Below are 14275 nucleotides of genomic sequence, written 5' to 3' on the forward strand. Positions count from 1 at the left end.
CACCAGCTCTACAGGCAGTTTGGACACCCAGCTCCTATGGAGGAACAGGCACATGGAAACTAAAGTACAGCCCAAAATTATTAAATACCAACAATAATACACCTCCTTTTTAGTGGAGGAAATAAGGACCGCAAAGAACATGCAGTCCCACTACAGAAACTTTATGGAGCTGCCTAAGAGTGTTAGAGAGCAATTTTAAGGGGAGATGCCATTTTTTATTTGTCTGTCCAAAAGGACATGTGTGCTCTGCAGGTCTTGGGTGGTATCTGTAGGCTCTTTATGGACATGTTGCATTTAAAACAGTATTAGATGGCTGTGCTGAGACCACAAGAGTAAATTCTAGATACCTGGTTATCAGAGGCTTGGCAAGCCTTCATGTGCAAATCTTGGAGCAACCCAGAAGAGCAAAGACAAAAACTTAGGCAAAAGTGATTCTTGGTTTAGTTGGCTTGAAAGAATGAAATGTGAAGAATGTTAAAGCTTTTTTAGTATTACTTTTCCTAGATGGAAACCATAAAATCAGTGATCTAAAATGCCTCTTCCGATCCATGGCTGCACTATCCTATTACCAAGAGCACAAATATTAGCTGAAAGAATAAGTCATGCTGCACGTGGATAATCAAGAGATTTTAGAATGTGGTCTGAACAATAACAAATCTTTGATATGGAACAGCATTGCTGCTGCTGCCTCAGCAACCCCCAGATGAATGAGGAGAATAATTAACTATGCAATGATTAACTATGACTTTTGCTGCCTTTCTAAACAGGATATGATGATACTGGCCACTTGTGTTTACAATTCTGCAATAGTGTTGCTTAATTGTCATTTTATGATTTCTTACCGAATCTGTTATCCAGCTTTTTTCTACTGGCACATTTTCTCCTTTATAGCCATGGCAATTTCAGAGACTTGGTTTGCTCTCAGCAAATTTGCTGCCAGACTGCAAATCAGACCTATGTTTACTTGCAGTGCTGACCGGATCCTGGGAATACCTCGCCATGGCAGTCTGTGTCATTTACAACACTTCCTGATACTTCAGTGACAAAATCAAGTGATACTGGTTCCATACTGCAAGCTGGAGCAATGTGTTTATCTTTGAAGTCTGTGGGCTGAGACTAAAATAATCAGCATTAATTATTCAGCAACATACAAGAAGTGATGAGTTTTCAATCAGTATAAATCAAATTCCTATAAAATACATTTTAAGTATAACTAAGATGGGCAAGATAAGCTCTTCTTATTGTTATCAAATGCTTCTTTGAATCCTCAAGGGTCAGTGTCTCTTATCTCCATCATTGATGAGATCTTCACGTTAACTGCTGTACAACATCATACAGATAGTTTGTTCAACCCTACTGGCAACAATGTCTGGTGTTTACCACAGATGATGTGTCCCTTTTGTTCTTCTTTGGTGACAATTAAAATTATTGCTTGTAGACTCCTACATCAAACATCAGGGTTGTCAATATTTTAACAGATTAATTTTTCAAAGAACAGCAGTGTTTCTCTTCCTGATTTTACTAAATAAGAAGAGAACATGAGGCTAGCAAAAAATAATTAGATGAGAACTTGTTTATGTATAGCGTTTATTCAGTTGATACTTCTTACCAAATACATATATACATGATTTTTAGGTAATGGTGTATTTAACCAAGTGATGTAAAGTAACTCCAGATTGATGTACAATAACTCTCAGGTCATAGCTTTAAAAGATTTGCTCTCCTCCCTTCCTTTAATCTTTCTGTTCCTGAGAGCTGTCGGTAGTTGTAAATGATAAAGAAGTTCCAAGGTATCCGTTAGTCCAGTGGATTCCTCTATTTAAATGAAAAATCAAAAGTACACCTATGCCTTGTTTCCTATGGGAAAAAAAAATAGAACTCTAGTATTTTAGTCTTGGGCATTATTCAGATTTAATGGAAATATTGCACAGAATGAAATCAAATTTGGATTCGATTTTAAACCAGCCCTGCAACTCTCATCCTTACTAGTTTTACCAAAGTGTCTTTATAATATGGGTACCTCAGAAAAAAAATTCAAATAAATTTCTATGGAACTGTGCTGCTGTGAAAAAAGTACACTTTCTTAAGTTTACCCTTTCTTCACACAGATGTTACAAACATAGAAAATTACAAACATATATGTGTGTATAAATATATATATGTGTGTGTGTGTATATCAGCTGAAGGAGAGAATGCATGGTTCTAAATTTGGAGCACCACCTTTGGAAACACAGATGGTACTTAATGCAGTCTAAAAAATTAAACATCCAGTATTAGCAGTGGGCCAACAAGTTTTGATCTGGTATAATTGCTTTCATTTGTAATCAGGTTTGCTTCCTGCAGTGGGTTGTGGAGGAATTAGTAAAGCTAAGAAGATCTCTAGAAAGCTGGGAAAGCAGGCCTTAGAAACAGAAAGAGCCAAGACACTTAGAGCTATCTGCAGCTGCAAAGTCTGAAAGTAGAAAATGTTACAATAGTAGAGCAAGTGAGGATATTAAACAAGAGCTTGAGTCTTAGGCTTGGCTAAGATAGACTTTTAGATGGCAGGAAAATATGCTTAGCAAAATACTAGAAAGTTTTAAGCTTACTAATGGAACATTGTGTATTGTTAATAAAAAGAAGACACGCAAGCACTGTGTGAAGCAGGTGTACGTGTACTTTTAGTAATCGGTTAAAACAACTGTCTGTAAGCTTTAGCAACATGCTATTGGCTAAAAAGTTTTTAAGATGCTCTGTAAGAAAGAAATCTTTGGCTGCTGCTGGCTGTACGTGAGCTTTGCCCTCTGCCTATTGTCTCAACCATGTAACGAGGCTGATCCCGCCAATAACGCTCAAGTCTTGTACCCGAGCAGCCCCGGCCCGTTCATGAAAAGGAAAAACACCAACACAGCTTGAGGCTTAGGAAGGCAAAGAGAGCCTGCAGGGCAGGTGGCTGTGCTGTGACTGCAGCAGCAGGAGGGATCACCTCGGGGCTCAGGAGGGGCTCCGCTGTCCATCCGCGATGTGCCCGCTCCTCCTGCGTCCTGCGAGCCCTTCCCTGGCAGTGACAGCGGGAGCTGCTCCCTGCCGCCGGCCGGCTCCTCTGCCTGGAGTCCCTCCGAGCTGTGCACTACAAGATCCCTCTTGCCTGGAGCCAAATGCGTGCCTGCGCCTTGGGCTGGCTTTGCCAGCTCTCTTTTTCCAAGCGTGTGACTCCCAGGCTTCTGCCCCAGCCCAGGGATGTTTGTTATTTCCATCCCCAGCTAGTTTGACACGGTGAATCACTGTGGTTTTACCTAAGAGGTGAATTGTAAGAGCCTAAATGAGAGATGCAGGACTCCAGGCGGCTCTTCCAAAACGCAGTTTATCACATGCAAGACGTTAGAGCAGTCCAGGGTCATGGGCGACAGAACCTGTGCCTAGAGCTGTCAGCTGCATCTGCAGGCAGGCCTGGAGAGCCTTTGTCATGGTTTGACCCTGGCACAATGCCAGGGCCCCCATGAAGGGTATATTTCCAAAATGGTTGCTGTGAGATGTGACCCGGGAACAGAACAAAGCAGGCTCCCATTCGGGGATGGAGGGAAAAACACAACACTTTATTTATTACAAATCTAGAAAGGAACACATCCGAAACTAAGAATGAAAACCTTCCAGATACCTTCCTCCTCCCCCTCCCTTTTCTCCACAGATTCACCACCCCTCAAATTATCAACCCTCAAATCCATCAGGGAGAGAGAGGAGTCCTCCCTTGCCTCATGGGCCTCCCCTGGAAGCACAATTAAAACCTCCTGTGCTTCCGTGTCACCCATGGCCCCACCCAGAGAACATCGCCCTCGTGACTTCTCCCCCTCCATGTCCAGTGCTCTCACCACTGGACACGGGCCAGGACTGCTTTTAGGGCTCCCCGTTTAAAGATGCTTCAACCACTTCCAGAAGCAGCAGTCTCTCAACTTTGGGACACCAGTCCCCCCCAAATTTCACCCCCTGGGGCCGAGGGGCCTCATGAACAGAGATCTTCCTCTCCGTGGAGACACAGGGCATCTCACACCCCCTTCAGCCGTCTTTGTTCACGCCGCTGCTTCACTCTTGACTCCTGGGTGTTGCCTCCCCCTAAATACAGTCTCTGGGTCACAGGGAAAAAACACGGGTCTGTCCATGGCTATACAAGAAAGAGTCCAGCCCAAGGCCACTCCATCATCTCTTCCACCCAGGATTCTTCTCTCCTCTTCCAGCTTTCCTCACGCTTGCCCATGTCATCTCCCATCTCTCTCTCACCTCATTCTGATTCAGGAGGATTCAGTATTTGTAAGGTTTCTATTAGTCTACAAAGGGGTTAAAATCTTCACTTCTGCCTACCCAAGGACTCCCACATCTGCCGGGCACCTCGTAACTACTACAATTACCATATTCATGTTAGTATTCTCCAATCACTAAATGTGTTTACAGTTTAAGCCAGAAGTTGTTTTTCAGTTTTCTTGCAGTGGAAAATTCTGACACCTTTTTTCTACTTGCAACATTTGCTGACTTGTTTGCCTGTGCTATCTTTCTGCTTAGTAAAAACATCTTCTTGTTTGAGGTGGGCTTATCCTTTGTTCTAAGTCATAAAAACCCCTTCTAACTAACATATCCTTTGCCTCCTTGGTTATCCAGTAAGACTGGCTCAGCAATTCTTTTCTTCTATATCAAAACTTGCTTCCATCTCTATTCCTTCCTCAGCTTCTACATTCAAAAATCTTTCTGCTAAGCATACGTATCTGTGAGACTTTCTTGTCAAATTTTCATCCTTCCCAACATCGAATCAATAAGATTGTGGTGCTTTCTTGTACACAATGTCCTGTTAGGACCAAGAAGAAGCTGCTCCTGCAGTTTGGCTTGTGGCTGTTCCTGCACCATTTGCTCCACACGGCATGACCAAACAAAGTCTATCCTTTGCTTTACGAAGTTTAGGCTACAGCTTCGTGCAAATACATGATAAAAGAGAAGAAATGCCATAAATCCCCTTACATTTTTCCCCTCCCTAGCCAGGGTGCTGCCTGAGGGGGTTCTGGAGATGGACCACAACTCTCAGACAAATACCCTCAGACGGATGTTTCACAGACAAGACAGGTCTCTTACCCACAGCTGGACACACCTGTGAGGAATTGGGTGCCACAGCCTGTCACACACTCGTCAAAGCTTCAGGATCAGTGAAGAAATAGGGACAAACATTGATGTGGTCGCTCATCACGGAAACGAGAAGTGCCCCAAAGCCAATGTCAGTTGAAAAGGGAAATTCATTACAGACTGCTGCAACTGCACTGCTTAGACAGAGCGACCACTGCCTGATACAAGATGGCTGCAGAATGGCACCACTCTGCTGCGCCTATCTATAAACAGAGAAATATCCATTTCAGTTCCCACAATCGAGTATGTCACGGGTTACTGAGCGCTGCCTACAGCTCTCTGTGTGTGTATGTCTGTAAAGAACCAAACATGGACTGAATTATCTGCATATCCACAGAGCAGGAGCTCTGCTCCCAGTGGAGTCCCGGAGTTTTCTCAGCAGGCCTTGGCAGCCAGTGCTGAGCCAACGTGTGGCTCTGCTGCCATCCCAAATCTGCGCTCCCTGTGCCCAGCCTGAGTGCAGGTGGGGCATGTGCTGGCCGTGGCCGGAGATTTCCATGGCCCAAATCCTGCAGCATTTCCATCTGCTCATGGCTTGGGGTAGCACAAATCACAAAACCCCCATCGCAGCTGACAAATGGCATTTCTTGCAGATTGCCACACTGCTGATGGACAAACACACGATGTAGCTGCTGCTCTCTGTGAAGAGAGCTGCGGCTACAACTCACGAGAATCAATTTCCATTGAAAAACATCATTTATTTCAAATTGCTGCACCCGTGCTGACAATACAGAACTACACAAATCTCCATTTGGATTAAGAACAAGAATTTATTAGATTACTACAACCAGTCTATGTAAAAATATAAAAATACCAACTTCAGTTAAGAAAACCTAATTTATTGCCAGCCTCTACAACTCACTAGATACAAAGATCAATTAGGACTTTAACAACCTAATTTATTACATATTACTACAAGTGTACAGCCCATATAGAAATACAAAAATATGCATTCCCTTGTAGGGGTGCATTAGTTTTAAGTTGGTTTATTCCTGTACCCCCCATTCCTGTTATGGTTTTGCCCGGGCTCTCTCTCTCTCCCCCTCTCCTTGATTGTCCCGTCAGTTACGAGTTATCTCTCCTAATCCCTCCCTGGCTGCCTGTCTGTTATTCAGTGTCCATACCCTTCCATCCAGAACCTTCTGTCTTGGACACTGAGTGATTGGACCAGAGGTCAGGGTTCAACCCTCAGTTTATTCCCACTGGAGATCCGAGATGTTTGTTACGCGTTATTCCCTCCTCTCAAAAATTTAGATTGGTCATTGTATTCTGTTTATAAGGCCCTGCCGGGCAAGCATTTTTGTCTGCGCCCGACGCACTTTCAATAAACCCTCCCGTTTTCCCTGTCGGCGCGGTCCGGTCTTTCTCCTGTGGGTCGCAGCCCAGCTCCTCTTCCAACGGCTCTGGGGGTTCTCGCCCTTCTGAAGGCATTCAGCCTTAAGCACTCTCCCTAGGAAGTCTCCCAGGGGGAGAGTGCCCTTCCCCCCTCAGTGCTGCCGGCGGCGCGGCCGGAGCGTGCCGGGGAGTCAGAGTCTTACAGGCTAGCTGTCGCCGCTGCATTCCCTCCCCAAGGAACCTTGTACCAAGAACCTTATCGATACAACTGTACAACTATATGACTCCATACATGTTTAAATAGTACTAAACACACACACAGAGAAATATTTATATATATAAAAAATATATATTGTTATATATATAAATACCTATATAACAATCTACATATGTAAACAGAAATTAAATATTACATAATATACACTATATATATGAATAGATATATTACAGAAAGAAAAGGGACCCCAGCTGCCCCATCTTCAAAGCCTCTCCTGCGGCCTCTTCCTCCCGGGCAGAGCAGCTCTCCTGCACAGGGACAGCAGATAGGACATCTGGGAAGCAAAGGGAACACTCAGTCAGTAGGGGCACGTTTCCCTTGGCAGCAGCTGCACTTCCATCAGGGAAGAGGAAATGTCAGAGCCTCCCCAGGAGGGTCAGAAAGAGAAAGCAGCCGAGCGGGCCGGGCTGTGGTGAGCGCAGCCGCGGTGGGACCGTCCCGCAGCCCCGGCAGCCCGGCAGAGCCGGCACAGCTCCCGGGCCCTGCCGGCACAGCTGCCTTGCCCAAGGACAGCCCCTGTGCCAGCCGGGGCAGCTGCGCTGAGCAGCCCCAGCACGGGCAGGGCCCACGGCCACAGCCCACGCCAGCCTCAGCCCCACCCTGCCTCCCCGGCCCTGGGGCCTCACCCGGGCTCTCTCCAGGCTGGCAGCAGCAGGGCCTCGCTCCCTGCTCCTGCTGCTGGCCCTCGGCTTCTCCCTGCTGGCTCCCGGCAGTCTCCGGCGGTCCTCGTGGTCTTCATTGCAGCTGTGGCAAAAGTGGAGGTTCTGGAATTGGTTCCAAGGCCTGGCAGAGCTGCAGTCCCGGAGCCCTCTGTGCTCCCTGCTGGCCCCTCCATCCCCTCAGCCCCGCCATGCTCTCGCCAAACCCCCAGCCCCCTTCAGCTTCTCCAGCCCCTCACAGTCCTCTCACCCCCCTCAGTCCCTTCTGACCCATCCCGTCCCCTTAGACCCGCCACCCCCTCAGCCTGTGCCACTTGCCTGTCACCTCAGTGCCACCATGGCCCTGGGCTGCCCCACAGCCCTCAGCCCCAGCAGCAGCTCAGGGTCACCGTCCCTTCAGCCCCACCGCCCCCTCAGCCCCCTCAGCCCCCTCAGTCTCACCGTCCTTCAGCAGCTCCTCAGGGGACAGTGCCTGGGGCCACCGGCAGCTCCCAGCGCTCCAGGGACATCCGGGGCTGGAACTGCTGCTGCGCCCGGCCCGGCCGCCAGCTCGGACCCAGCCCAGGGAGAGGGGACACAGGGGGCACAGGGGGAAAAGCCAGAGGTGAAAAAGGCAGCCGAGGGGGAAAGAGGTAAAAATACTGCCTAGACCTACACTAACATCAATCTATCCATCTAAAAATCCATATAACTCTAACTACATATCGATGCAGATTTATAAATATAAAAATATTAAAAATATATTATTACTCTCTATGTATATAAATGTCAATTTTAAAATCTATAAATGTAACTACATGCACATAAATATAATTCTATCACATCAAAAACTATATATAGATTTAACTGTATAGATGTATATATATATATATATATATATATATGTCCTCTATAAACCTACAAATATAACTATGTGGATATATAAATAGGATTGTATAAATCAATAAATGTAACTACAAGGATATATAAATAGAACTATGGAAATCTATAAATCTATGTATAAATGGAGGGATTCCACCTGCCCGATGGTCACAGGCTCTCCCTCCGATCCTTTTTCTCACGCAGGGCAGCCCTCCTGGCGAGGTAGATTAGGTGGAAATCTGAGAAGCAAAGGGAACACTGGGTCAATATTGGCCTCTGTGCATCTTTCCTCTTGGAAGTCACTGTCCTTGTGTCAAAGACCGTAAAAGATGGCCTGAAAGGCAGAGTCTCACTTGGCAATTTGAAGCCTGCTCTTTAAAGAGTCAGAATCCATCCAAGCATTGAAAATTTCTGAAGTTTTGAAGAATCCCAATTAAGTCAAAACCCTTGCAGTGCAAAGGGCACCCATGAGAGCTGGAAACACAGGCAGCCCCAGCTGCCACAAAGAAGCCCAGCTTTGTTCTTTCTCTGTGCTGACAGAGAGACCTCAGTCCCCACTGAAATGGCTGAAGCTCAGGGCTGCTGGAAGCTGAGCTATGAATCAGCACCGTTCCCTGCCGTCTGCAACCTGCCCTCTGCAGTGAGCAACAGCTCCTCCAAAACAACCACCAGCTCTGGGATGAACAGCTGGGAGGGAAAGAACTTCCTAGCAGGCCTGCAGGCTGCAGCAGCTTTGCTCAAGCATGCAGATCCAAAGTGCTCTATCTCTCCTTTAGTTCTCACTAATTTGGGGTAATTTCAGGTTTTCCTTGAGCTACTGGATTTGTGACTGATGATTTGCTTGGCCTCAGAGCTTCTGCTGCTTGTATTTTTAATGTATCTCACTACACCTACCAGCAGACTGGTACAACATTGATTTAATGCTTGGAGACAAACAGCTCAGACTTCTACACTGACCTTTTCTTGTGGTTTTTTTCTCTCCCTTCAAGAGTCACTCAGTGTTGCCTCCAGAGCACTGACACCCTACAGCAAATTTATCCACGGACATCAGCACAAAACTGGGACACCCGAGTTGGTGACACAACTCCACAAGGTCAGCTTTATTCCCTCCTCCCTTGCCACAGCAGAGGACTCAGTGTCAGAGCCTCTGGAGAAGCGTGGAGGGCAGGGCTCGGGGAGATTGTGCCAGTGCAGGATTTGAACTAAAGGCACCAGGAAGCACCAGCCCTGCAGACAGGAGCTCAACTCTGCTCATCTCCCTTGCTGCCAGAGGCAGGCTCGCAGCAGCCATCTCACACCTCTCTAAACCAAGGGGGACTCTGTCCTTACCAAGCTCTTCGGGCTCCTGGGAATTGTTCCCGCACCTCCTGGTGCCAGGCAAAGCTCCTTCTGCTTCAGCTCTGTCCACAGGCTGCCCTCCTGAAGACTCTGGGGCAACATTAATATTCCCCTTGAAAGAGAAACAGAAAGGAAGAAACCCTTCTCACCAGTTACACCAAACACCTGGTCCAACAACTCCATGCCTCACACTCTTAATCCCTTGTTCCTAACAAGAACTCTGGGCCCCAAAGCCCTTCAAGAGTCAAAACAATTTCACTTCTCAAACACAGTCCAAAAGCTGTCAAAGCTGACAGTGTTGAACGTGGGGGTGACACTGAACACATGGAATGGCTGCTAAGGAAGGAGTCCTGGCACAGAGATTTGCTCCTCCTCCACAACCCTGAGCAAAGCAGTCTCATCCAGGCTGCAGCTTGGCAGGGACTGCGTGGGAACACACATCTCTTCCCACAGAGCTGCCCAAGAGCAAGGTGACTGAGCTCTGCAACATGGACAGCAAGACTGGCCAGTTTGCCCAGCTGAGGATTTCCCAGATGGAGACTGGGCTGCAGGCACCAGGTTACCCAGAGGACAAGAAAGCTGCAGCTCCAGCCCAGCCCCACACACGGCTCTGGGAGCGCCCACACGCCCGGCAGGGCTCACACAGCAGCAGCAGCTGCAGCCCAGCCCTGCTTTGCCTTGGCCTTCCCACCCAAAAGAGGCACAGCCCACATCTGCTGCTGGAACAGGCACCTCTGGCATGTCCCTCCCTGCACGGGACACTTGGCAATTCTCCAATCACTCTTCTCTTCTTTCCCACCAAACAAAGCCTCTTAGAACCTACAAAGCTTCCACTTCCTCACCACAAACACCCCTGCACGAGGGATTCTTCCCAGGAAAACAGGCACCCAAACCTGACCAACACAGGCTCACACCTCTTCATCCTTATTCAGGGGGAGACTTTTTCATTCCCTCTTCTTTAGGAAGTCTTGTTTCACCAAGCAAATCTTTTCCTGTCCATTCACTGAGCTGAACTCAAGAAGCCTTTGCTTCTCAGCCATGCAACAACATTCACAAGCTCTCAGCTCCCAGCCCTTTTCTTCCCTGTCCAATGCAGTTACCTGAGCAGAGGGAGAAAACATCTCCTCCAGCGTCTCAAGCACCATGTCCAGATCTGGTGGTGGCAATTCCTCTTCCCCAGGAGTATTCCACAGCCAGCTGGGGGCTGTCCATGGTGCAAAACCAGCACTGCCAGCTGGAGCGCTGGGGCCTGAAGTGCCTGGGGTGGCTGCAAGAATCCAAACACATTGGTCAGGCTCCACAATGTGGCTTTGGGACACAGAGCTCTAGTGCTGCCTTGGATCAAACATCACAGGAAGCACAGAGCAACCTCAGTTCCAGAAATGTATTCAGACTTGCCAGGGGAGTGGGGGAGTGAGTTCTCCTCTTAAAAAATATTTATCCTAATTCACATGTACACAGATTAAAGCATGGATTGTAAAAGGGATATAGACACACACACACATTTTATAATCACAGCCTTTTGCATCTTCCCAGCAGCTTTGGGATTTGGCTACATTTGGTTTCTCATCACAAAAGACCACAGAAAGTGGATTCACCCAGGAAGAGCCCAGATCTTCAGACACACATGCTGAAATTAAACTGTGAGTTTTTTCTAAAACCAGCCTTGTGGGTGAGGCTGTATTCTGCAGCTCCAACTCTTCTAGGGCAGGCAGAGCTCATTTCAGTGGTTTGCCTTGATTTTCAGGGCAGACAGTCTTAAACCTCTGCAATATCCTCTCACCATCCTAGTCTGGCTTCATTCAAAGAAAGAGGGGAGTGCACCTAACACTGATGACTTGTTAGGCAATATCTTTTGCCTTGCCCTTGTACCCCTACAGAAGGGCTGTCTGGAAAATGCCCAGAACAGCCTCCAAATCTGCAGCAAGGACAGGAAAAGCTGGCAGAAAATCCTTCTGTTTTCAAGATCCCTCTTCCTAGGCGACTTGACACTTTCTACCCGATTCTCGCTTGAGATCTACCCATGATAGAGCACTGCAGGAAAACTCTTTAAAGGGTCACTAACCAGGACCTGCTTGGAAAGCAAGGGTAGAAACTCTTTCCCTACCTGATGAACTGCAGGCTGGCAAATACTGCTCTGAAGATGTGCAGCTGCTTCCCTCTGGAGAGGCCATGGAAGGGCTGTGATGGTCTATGGGACGCAGAGAAACCGTGAGCTCAGGGCGGCATCTGCAGTCTATGGGAACCAGCGGAATGATGAGCTCACGCTTGAGATGAAATTTGCTGGTGCCTGGTTCCTCTGATGAAACCCCAAGAAATCCAGATGAGGCAAAGACTTTCTTGGGAGATGTCAGGAAAAGGTCAGACTCCTGAGCACCTGCGCTTAGCCTGGAAGGGCCTGGAGGCAGCTGTAAACCCTCAGGTGAGGCAGCAGTGAGGTCCTGGTATGAGAGCACTGTGTAGCAGTGAGGGAAGAAGAAAGGAAGCAAAGAGAAGGCCGCGTCACTATTGGTCTTTGGGTGTGTTTCCTTTGGCAGCAACTGTACTTCTATCAGGAAAGACAAAAGCTCCCATCCTCCCAAACAGGGTGAGAAAGAAAAAAATCCCCACATGTTCTGGGGCTATTCAACTAACAATTCCTTGTCTAATTAGCTCTGCCCTATTCGTTCAACTGTCTGGGAAAACTGTCCCACTGCTGCTCCTTGGCAGAAGGCAACTGCCAGAAACCCAACTGCCCGGTGCTTTCTCCTCTGCTCTACAGGGACAGGAGGCTCCCTCCAGCTGCGCTTGACTGGGACAGGGCTCTGGGCCAGGCAAGGAGCAGCGCCAGCCACGGCGCACGGCTGGGCCAGCTGCAGCCGAGCGGGCCGGGCTGTGGTGAGCGCAGCCGCGGCGGGACCGTCCCGCAGCCCCGGCAGCCCGGCAGAGCCGGCACAGCTCCCGGGCCCTGCCGGCACAGCTGCCTTGCCCAAGGACAGCCCCTGTGCCAGCCGGGGCAGCTGCGCTGAGCAGCCCCAGCACGGGCAGGGCCCACGGCCACAGCCCACGCCAGCCTCCGCGCCCACAGCTCCCACTCTTTCTCACCGGCTCTGGGCGGCTGCCCGGCGGGGAAGGACGCCAGCGGCCGCTCCGTGCGGAGCTGCTGGAAGCGGCTGGGCTGGCGGCTGCGCACCTCCAGCCCCGCTGCCAGCCGCTGCCTGTTGGCCCTGGTCAGGCGCTTGATATGGAGCAGGAGGTCGGGGCGGTCGCGGCGAAAGTTGGGGTTCCTGAAGTGGAGCCAGCCCCCGGCATCGCCGGGCTCAGATGAGCCAACCCGGCTCGGCACCTTGTGGAAGCCGTAGAGGTTGAGCTGCCGCACGAAACTACCGAAGTGCGTGGCTTGGAAGGAGTCCGGCGTCGGCCCCACCCCCTCGCCGCCCCCGTGGGCGTCGCCCGGGCTGAGCAGCTCCCGCTCGAAGAGCGAGCGGTCGACGAGCAGCCCCTGGGCGCGGCTGTCCCAGCGCACGGAGCGGACGCGGGGGCTGTTCACCAGGCGCCACAGCTTGGCGGGGAAGGCGCTGGCGCTGAGCCCGGCGGGCAGCGGCAGCTCCGCCATGGCTCCGATCGCCGCCTGTGGCCGCAACGCCCGCGGCGCAACGGCCGCGGCTGCGCCGGCGGCGCGCGGCCGGAGGGGGGCGCTGCGCTCGCGCCCAGCGCGGCCCCGGCGCGGGCCGGACTTGGCGGGGACGAGCGCGGCAGAGCCGGGGCCGCGGGCACAGCGCGGGCGGGGCGGCTCCCGGCGCTGGCCGGGCTCCGCACGGCACGGCACGGCACGGAAGGGCAGCGCCCGGCACGGCATTTCAGGGCAATGGAAGCCCGTGGCGAAGGCACTGGGAGCAGTTGCGGGCTCTGTCCCCACTGTGCATCCCGTGCCTGGGTCACCATCGGTGACAGAGAGGAAGGACATTGCTCTGGCTTGGCTGGGGAAAGGATGAGAAGGGGGCATTAGAAAACATTCATTTGGTCTCCTTTTCAGCAGACTGGCTCTTTTTATCTCACCATGTCTGCCTGTCTTTGGCAGAGTTGGCACATTTCTCGTGCTTTAGAGTCAGCTACAGCAGCAGGAAGGGGCAGCAGGTTTGTCAGATTGATTTCAAAGCTAAAGTGCTGCCCCATGGATGGATGCTGCTTTATTCAAGGGATTTCTGGCCTGGAGTTGTAGTGAACTCATGCTGGTGTTTTCCCAAACAGTGTTGCCTTTTTCTTTCCTCAGGAATCCCCTCTTCTTCCCCCCATCTGGGGAGAGTTCCAATGCAAATGCCTCCTGCAGCCAGCTCTTGTCACTGTAGACTGACAAAGGAGATTTCACAATGGAGAGAGACTCCCTAGAGCTGCTGTGGAGAGCTGAAGGGGGAAGCTTTGTCCCTCAGCCTTGAAGTCTTGTTGGAGAACTGCTTGTGCTCTGGGGGACGCACAGCTTTTCCAAGCCCTGCAGGTTCATTCCTGAGCTTCCTGACACGCCACAGACTTTGGGGCTGTCATGTTGGAGCACAAATTTCAGTCTGGGAACTTTTGTGACACAGGGAACAGGATTAGCCCTGCAAGGCCAGGCTAGGGCCAAGAGCAGAAGGCCAGCAGTCTGCATTTGCCCCCAGGGAGCCCTCCAGAGCAAGAAGCCACTCCT

The 14275-nt window shown here is 50.0% G+C and overlaps 1 protein-coding gene and 1 long non-coding RNA gene across 3 annotated transcripts; both read right to left on the reverse strand.

The window, feature by feature from the left end:
* Positions 1 to 5888: 5888 nt before the first annotated feature.
* Positions 5889 to 7605, reverse strand: LOC135290607 (uncharacterized). The gene is made up of 2 exons (XR_010353366.1): positions 7381 to 7605; positions 5889 to 7028 (listed from the first exon to the last, which is right to left on the reverse strand). It is a non-coding gene; the product is annotated as an uncharacterized LOC135290607 (long non-coding RNA).
* Positions 7606 to 7849: 244 nt separating this feature from the next.
* On the reverse strand, positions 7850 to 13232 carry LOC135290904 (uncharacterized). Of its 2 annotated transcripts, XM_064404931.1 has the most exons (5): positions 12697 to 13232; positions 11720 to 12067; positions 10713 to 10879; positions 9604 to 9724; positions 7850 to 8513 (listed from the first exon to the last, which is right to left on the reverse strand). In XM_064404931.1, exons 1-5 carry the CDS (start codon positions 13205 to 13207, stop codon positions 8443 to 8445), a joined length of 1218 nt encoding a protein of 405 aa, XP_064261001.1. In that variant the 5' UTR covers positions 13208 to 13232; the 3' UTR covers positions 7850 to 8442. The 2 variants fall into 2 exon arrangements, with proteins under 2 accessions (XP_064261001.1, XP_064261000.1); XM_064404930.1 differs by lacking the exon at positions 7850 to 8513 and having other exon boundaries at positions 8556 to 9724.
* Positions 13233 to 14275: the final 1043 nt, after the last annotated feature.

Source organism: Passer domesticus, chromosome Z (assembly GCF_036417665.1).
Source record: "Passer domesticus isolate bPasDom1 chromosome Z, bPasDom1.hap1, whole genome shotgun sequence".
Classification (NCBI taxonomy): Eukaryota; Metazoa; Chordata; class Aves; order Passeriformes; family Passeridae; genus Passer; species Passer domesticus.